Raw genomic sequence first — 7,797 nt, 5'->3', positions numbered from 1 at the left:
ACATCCTCACCAATACTGGTTATTGTCTGTCTGTCTTCTGGTGTGAAGTGGTATCTCTTGTGCATTTTTTTTGAGATGGAGTCTTGCTCTGCTGCCCAGGCTGGAGTGCAGTGGCTCACTACAACGTCTGCCTTCTGGGTTCCAGTGATTCTCCTGCCTCAGCCTCCCAAGTAGCTGGGATTACAGGCACCCACCACCACACCTGGCTAATTTTTTTTATTTTAGTAGAGACGAGGTTTCTCTTTGTTGGTCATGCTGGTCTGGAACTCCTGACCTCAAGTGATCCACCCGCCTCGGCCTCCCAAAGTGCTGGGATTACAGGCGTGAGCCACTGCTCTCGGCCTCCTTGTGCTTTTGATTTGCATTTCCCCAGTGACCAATGACACTGAACATCTTTCCATGTGCTTAGTGGCCATTTGTAAAACTTCTTTGGAGAAATCTCTCTTCAAATTCTTTGTCTATTTTTAAATTGGGCTACTTGCCTTTTTATTGTTGAGTTGTAAAAGGTTTTTGTTTTTAATATTCTGGATACTAGGCCCTTATCAGATATGATTTTGCCCATACTTTCTTCTTTTCTGTGTATTGTCTTTTCACTTTCTTAATGGTGCCCTTTGAATCACAAAAAGTTTTTGTTTTGGCTGGGCGCAGTGGCTCATGTCTGTAATCCCAGGACTTTGGGAGGCCGAGGTGTGTGGATCACCTGAGGTCAGGAGTTCAAGACCAGCCTGACCAACATGGTGAAACGCCGTCTCTACTAAAAATACAAAAACTTAGCTGGGCGTGGTGGCACGCGCCTGTAATCCCAGCTACTCGGGAGGCTGAGGTGGGAGAATCTCTTGAACCTGGGAGGCAGAAGTTGCAGTAAGCCGAGAGCAAGCCATTGCACTCTAGCCTGGGTGACAAGAGCAAAAAACTCCATCTCAAAAAAAAAAAAAAAAGAAAAAAGAAAAACAATTTAGTTTTGATGAAGTCCAATTTATCCAGTTTTTTTTAAATCACTCCTGCTTTTTGTGCCACAGCTAAGAAATCTTTGCTTAATCTAATATGACAAAGATTTATGCCTATATTTTCATCTAAGGGTAACTCTTATGTTTACATCTGTGATCCACTTTGAGTTAATTTTTGTATATGGTGTGAGATAAGGGTCCAACTCCATTCTTTTGCATGTGCTATGAAGTTGTCTCATCACTGTTTATTGAAAGACTGTTCTTTTTCCATTGAACTGTCTTGGTACCCTTGTCAAAAATCAATTGACCCGGCCGGGCACGGTGGCTCATGCTTATAATCCCAGCACTTTGGCAGGCCAAGATGGGTGGATCACCAGAGGTCAGGAGCTTGAGACCAGCCTGGCCAACATGGTGAAACCCCATCTCTACTAAAAATACAAAAATTAGCGGGACATAGTGGCGGCTACTCAGGAGGCAGAGGCATGAGAATTGCTTGAACCCAAGGGGAGGAGGCTGCAGTGAGCCGAGATTGCACTGCTTCACTCCAGCCTGGGAGAAAGAGTGAGACTTTCTATAAAAAAAAAAAAAAAAAATTGGCCATAAATGTAAGAGTGTATTTCTGGACTCTCAGTTCTATTCCATTGATTTCTATGCCTGTGCTTTTGTCCATACCACCTTCCTTGGCTCTGCACTCCCTGTCGCTCTGCATCCTTCCATTCAACAACAAGTTGTGTGTCTGTCTGGGACTGGTGCTGTGCTGGGAACTGGCATTCAATGATGAGCAAGATGAACGTTATTCCTGCCCTCATAGACCTGATGTTCTAGGAGTGGATAGACAACAATCGAGTAAAGGGATAAATGAAAAAGGTAATTTCAGATAGTGATTAGTGAGTACTACGGAAAACAAAAAATGGTTATGTGATAGTGGCTGGAGGAGGGTTACAGAGGGGGACTTTTTAACTTTGGGACGCTGGGGAAAGCCCCTCTGAGGGAGGGGGTAACATTTGAGGTCAGAATGAGAAGTTAGCCATTCAGATTTTGGGATGGGGTGTGCCAGGCAGAGGGGTAGAATTTGCTTGAAGATGAAACTGATACACAAAGGAGGGCAAAGTAGAGACATGCAGAGCTACAGAGCCAGGACTAAACCATCCCTGAATTCCACCTTCATCTGGACTCTTGTCAGCAGGTCTTTACTTTTTTTTTTCCCATTGTTCAAGCCCGTTTGAATTGAGTTTTCTGTTGCTGACAACCAACAGTGTCCACAGTGAAGTCAATGCTTGTCACCCATAATAGACTTTAAGCCCTGAGAGGACTGGGAGATATTAGTCTAGTTCACATTTGCACACAGATAGCTCTTGTGTGCATTTTTATCAACAAAATGCAGGAATAAGAGATTTCACAGAGACATCTAGATTTTTTGCTTTGCTGAAACAACCAGAAGCTTGGCATTGTGCATAGCAACTATGGCAGAGCTGAGAACCAGTGACCCTCTTTGGATGAGGAAGCTGCTCTGAACATGAAACTTTCACCTGGAGGAAGACAGAACAGAGAGGATCACCTTTTCCAGAACAAATTTTCTTACATGGTCTGTGCTTGGTTCATTTACATTCCATGCCTGCCCCCTACAGGCAAGTAAGTTTGTGACCCCACCTTGGACACGAAATAGGCTCAGTGCCAGGAAAGAATGAATGAATGGATGGATTAATTTATAGCACTTCCCAATTCCTTTTTTTTTTTTTTTGAGACAGTGTCTTGCTCTGTCGCCCAAGCTGGAGTGCAGTGGCCTGATCATAGCTCACTGAAGCCTTGATCTTTTTTGGTTCAAGCAATTTTCCCACCTCAGCCTCTCACGAGTTGGGATTACAGGCACCTGCCACCATTCCTGACTAGCTTTTATTTTTATTTTTATTTTTATTTAGAGACAGGGTTTTGCCATGTTGACCAGCCTGGTCTCCAACTTTTGGGCTGAAGCAACCCTTCTGCTTCGGCCTCCCCAATTGTTGGGATTACTGCACCTGGCCTACTTCCCCAGTTCTTAACACAGTGCATAGCACATAGTTAAGTGTCAGATACTTTGATTTCTCTTAAAGAAACATGAATTGAATTAGATTGTTTTATATCACGTGGATTGCAATTTAAACAAATATTTACACAGAATATTTATTTCTGATATGAGGTTTATTTTTCTCCTTTAGCTGGGCAAATGGACAGCAAGGTGCTCAAAATCGGGGTTCTCTTTCAAACCAATCCCTTACACTTTCGGTCCGGTAGAGGGCGATCGCAACAATGACTAGAAAGAGAACAGCAATGAAAGGAGGACTGAAGTGGGGCTTCCCAGTTCCCAACACATTCATAGGATTCCTCCAGGAACGCTGAACCGTGGAGACTGAGGATGGAATTCAGTATGGCAGCCACGTTTCTGGGTGGTAGTTTAGCATTCTGAACAGATAATACATTCACGTGATCGAGAACTAAACTAAAATAAGAAGGTATATAGTAACACCCACCACCCCCCTACCCCAATCCCTAACCCTTTTTGCCTGACTTTCTGCTTCCCCTCCACCACAGGTACTGTTAGTTTTCTCTTGTGTTCTGTACCAGAAGTTTCAATGCCAATATAAACAAACGCAGGCTGGGCGTGGTGGCTCACGCCTGTAATCCCAGCACTTTGAGAGGCCAAGGCGGGTGGATCACTTGAGGTGAGGAGTTCGACACCAGCCTGACCAACGTGGTGAAACCCTGTCTCTATTAAAAATACAAAAATTAGCCGGGCGTGGTGACGTGCACTGTAGTCCCAGTTACTCAGGAGGCTGAAGCAGGAGAATCACTTGAACCCGGGAGGCAGAGATTGCAGTGAGCCGAGATCGCGCCACTGCACTCCAGCTTGAGTGACAGAGCGAGACTCCCTCTGAAAAAAACAAAACAAAACAAATACAATATTAACACCCACCCCATTTTACCCAAAAGGTAGTGTTGTTCTGAACACACTATTCAGTAGCTAGCTTTGCGTATTCATGATCTATCTTGTAGAATGTTCCATACCAGCATCTAGAGAGGGTCCTCATCCTTTCTTTCTTTTACAGCTTCATAGTCGTGCATGGTTCACCAGCGTTATTACCTATTCATCTAGCCCCTCACTGATGGGGACTCAGGTTAGCCCTCACTTTCTGCCTTAAAAGTAAAGCTCAATGAATAACCCTGGATATATTTTGCACACATACAAGTGTATCTATTATCTATAGCAGTGACTTTCAGCCCCAGCCGAACGTAAGCATCACTCAGGGGGCTTTACAAAAATCCCCATACGGGTGGCACACACCTCTAATCCCAGCACTTTGGAAGGCCAAGGCGGGCAGATCACTTGAGCTCAGGAGTTCCAGACCAGCCTGGGCAACATGGCAAAAACCTGTCTCTACAAAAAAATACAAAAATTAGCCAGGCGTGGTGGCACGTGCCTGTAGTCTCAGCTACTTGAGTGGCTGAGGTGGGAGGATCGCTTGAGCCTGGGAGGTCAAGGCTGCAGTGTGCTGAGATTGCACCACTGTACTCCAGCCTGGGTGACAGAGTTTTTTGAGGCAGGCAAGACCCTGCCTTAAAAAAAAAAAAAAAAAAAAAAAAAGGCCGAGTGCGGTGTCTCACGCCTGTAATCTCAGCACTTTGGGAGGCCGAGGCGGGCAGAACACGAGGTCAGGAGTTCAAGACCAGCCTGCCAACCCCATCTCTACTAAAAATACAAACATTAGCCAGGCGTGGTGGTACGCACCTGTAACCCCAGCTACTCGGGATGCAGAGGTTGCAGTAAGCCGAGATCACGCCATTGCACTCCAGTCTGGGCAACAGAGTGAGATTCCTTCTCAAAAAAAAAAAAAAAAAAAAAAAATCTCCATACCCAGGGCTTATCTCAGACCAATTATATCAGAATGTCTGGGTGTGGGATCAGGGGACCCTGGTGATTCCCATGTCCAGCCAGGGCTGGGCACCACTGACCCTATAGGGTAAATGGATTGATCAAGGGCACACAGACTTGTAAATTTGCTAGACATTGCCAACTGGCCTCTACAGCGGCTCCATGGGGCTTGTGTCAATTCACACTCCCACCAGCAATGTACAAGAGGGCCTGGGCCTTCACAGCCTCCCCAGCAAAGTAGGCTTGTCAAAGTTTTTTATTTTTGCCAAACTGCTGGTTTATTTATTTATTTTTTAAAGGTATCTCAATTTTGCTTTAATTTGCATTTCTCTTACTAGGAGTTGAGGTTGAGCATCTTTTTGCATGTTTAAGATCATTTAATCTGTCTGGTCATATTCTGTGCCCATTGTTCTTTTCATTTTCTTTTTTTTAAGTTTGACTTCTCTATATTTTAGCAAGACTAATTCTTTACTAGAGTTGCAAACACTTTTTACTGCTTTGTCTTTTTATGTTTACACTTTGCATGAGGTGGTATGGTATGGTTTTTTTTTTTTTCCTGGATCACTTTTTATGTGTTTGAATGTATTCATCTTTTCAACGGCTTTTGGATTTGGATTTGGGTAACATGGTTTATGGTTAGAAGGAAGCTCCCCATATTTTCTTCTGGCACTTTTGTGATTTCCTTTTTTTGAGACAGAGTCTCGCTTTATCGCTCAGTCTCGAGTGCAATGGTGCGATCTCCGCTCACTGCAACCTCCACCCCCCGCCCCGTGTTCAAGCGATTCTCCTGCCTCAGCCTCCCAAGTAGCTGGGATTACAGTCGTCTGCCACCACGCCTGGCTAATTTTTGTATTTTTAGTAGAGATGGGCTTTCGCCATGTTATCCAGGCTGGTCTCGAACTCCTGAGCTTATGAGATCCTCCCACTTCAGCCTCCCAAAATGCTGGGATTACAGGCGTGATCCACTGTGACTGGTCTGATTTCCTTTATTTGTGTTTAAATTTTTGATCCTTTTGGAATTTTCCCTGATCAAAGGATCCACCTTTTTTCTTCTTTCTAATGGCCAATGGTCCCATTACCCTTGTCAAGGAGTTAGGTAGGAACTGCTTTGTGGGGTATGCAATGTGAATTTCTTTTTGTCTTATTTATAACAGCATCTGCCTCTACTCTTCTGAAACTGTGTTCCTGTCCACCCACCCATTCAACTACCCATTGATTGACTGATTGATTGATTCATTCAATTTCTCGTTTTTGTTTTCTTGCTTGTTGAGAATTCTAATATTAATTGGATATTGTCCCTGACCTTTTGGGATTCTATTTAGGATTTGTTTTTATCACTTAATAACCAACAATGATGACATTTTATCGAATGTCTAGTATATTCGTTCCAAGTATCATTTCAATTACACTCAAAACAAAGCAGTGATGTCAGTTATACTATTTTTCCCATTTGAGGAGTCATTTAAAAGAGGTTTTGAGGCTTTCCAATGGCCCCCAGTTGGAAAGTGGCAGTACTGGATGCAATTCAAGAGCCCAGTCTTCAGGATCCTGCCTTTTTACCTACCTGGACGCTGTCTGTAACTGGTCTCTGTGGAATGGCTGGATGAGGGAATGAATGAATGAGTCAGTGAAGGAATGAGGAAGACAGAATGAGTCAGCTCTTGCTTTCAGAGGAGCCCAAAGGGAGAGGTTAAGATAGGAATGCAAATGACCAGAATCCAGAGTAAACGCGAGCCCACCAGCGTTTTGGAAGCAGTCCACTTTCTACCCCCTCCTATTTAAAATGCTTCATTCTTTCCAGTTCCTCCCCACCTAGAATCCATGGAACCAAACGCTGGGGTAGGGACAGTGGCCAGCCTGTCTCCTTGGGTTTGACGCATTACATCATCCACGTGGAGGGTCCCCTGTGGAGCTCTGCAGCCCTGCAGCCTCAGGGGCAGGGGGGTGGGGAGAATGAGGAAGGGGGAGAGGGGGAATAGGAGGAGATGCCAGGAGGGTAAGTGGAGACGAGGGAGGCGAAGCCGGGGGCAGCAGGGGAGGGGGTCAAGGAGGAGGAAAGAAGAGAGCTTGGGGAGAAGGAAATAGGGAGGATGGAGAAGTTTTGGGCTGGGATAGGCAAGAAGAGGGAGGAGGAGAGGAAGAAGAATAAAGGGGGAAGGGAGAAAGAGGGGGAGGGAAGGGAGGGGGAAGAGGTCAGGGAAGTGGGGGAAGCAAGGAGTGGGGGAAGAAGAGGAAGGAGGAGGGAGAGGAGGAAGACGGGGTGGGAAAGGGGGTTGGGGTAGTGGGAGTTTCCAGGGAGGGATCGGGAGGGGAGGAGGGGAAGTGAGAAGGAGAAGGAGAGAGAAGAGGGATGTTGGGGGAGAAGAGAGCGGGAGGGAGGAGGGATAGTGAGAGGGAGGCGGCAAAGCCCCTACTGCAGCCCCCACCGCGGAGTTGCGCAAGCCTTCCGGTCTGGGATTGGCCGCCAGAGAATCAAGACGCTCCGCCCCCGCAGCCCGACGGCCAATGAAGAGGCGGGCCGCGGCCTGGGCGGCCAATGGGCGCGGGGGGGCGGGGCGGGCCATGGCCTGGGGTCCCCGCGCGCTCTCCGTCCGCAGTGGAAGCCGCCGCCGCGCTCGGAGCTCGCAGGCGCCGCGTCGCCGTCGCCACCGCCGCCAGCCCGTGCGCCCTCGGCGCGTACCCGCCGCGCTCCCATCCCCGCCGCCGGCCAGGGGCGCGCTCGGCCGCCCCGGACAGTGTCCCGCTGCGGCTCCGCGGCGATGGCCACCAAGATCGACAAAGAGGCTTGCCGGGCGGCGTACAACCTGGTGCGCGACGACGGCTCGGCCGTCATCTGGTAGGAACTTTTCATTCCTCTCCACGCCCCGCTCCCCGGGCTCGCGCGGGGCCTCGTGCGCCGAGCTGGCCTCCAGGCGGGACGGATTCGGGGCCTCCCGCGCTGTC

General features: G+C 47.5%; 1 protein-coding gene and 1 long non-coding RNA gene across 3 annotated transcripts in view; one reads left to right on the top strand and one right to left on the bottom strand.

Moving 5' to 3' along the window:
• Positions 1-705: 705 nt before the first annotated feature.
• LOC134729319 (uncharacterized) lies at positions 706-6,929 on the bottom strand. The gene is made up of 3 exons (XR_010110314.1): positions 6,667-6,929; positions 6,419-6,453; positions 706-3,855 (listed from the first exon to the last, which is right to left on the bottom strand). It is a non-coding gene; the product is annotated as an uncharacterized LOC134729319 (long non-coding RNA).
• A 465-nt stretch (positions 6,930-7,394) lies between these two features.
• COTL1 (coactosin like F-actin binding protein 1) overlaps positions 7,395-7,797 on the top strand; it is a 53,449-nt gene continuing 53,046 nt past the window's right edge. Inside the window, exon 1 of one of the 2 annotated variants that reach the window (XM_008974388.4) lies at positions 7,395-7,690. In XM_008974388.4, the coding sequence (XP_008972636.2) occupies positions 7,614-7,690 (77 nt within the window). In that variant the 5' untranslated portion in view covers positions 7,395-7,613. The remainder of the gene's footprint in view (positions 7,691-7,797) is intronic. The other variant, XM_063597797.1, reaches the window with a different exon arrangement.

This window comes from Pan paniscus, chromosome 18, assembly GCF_029289425.2.
Source record: "Pan paniscus chromosome 18, NHGRI_mPanPan1-v2.0_pri, whole genome shotgun sequence".
Taxonomy (NCBI): domain Eukaryota; kingdom Metazoa; phylum Chordata; class Mammalia; order Primates; family Hominidae; genus Pan; species Pan paniscus.
This window is presented reverse-complemented; position numbering and strand designations above follow the sequence as displayed.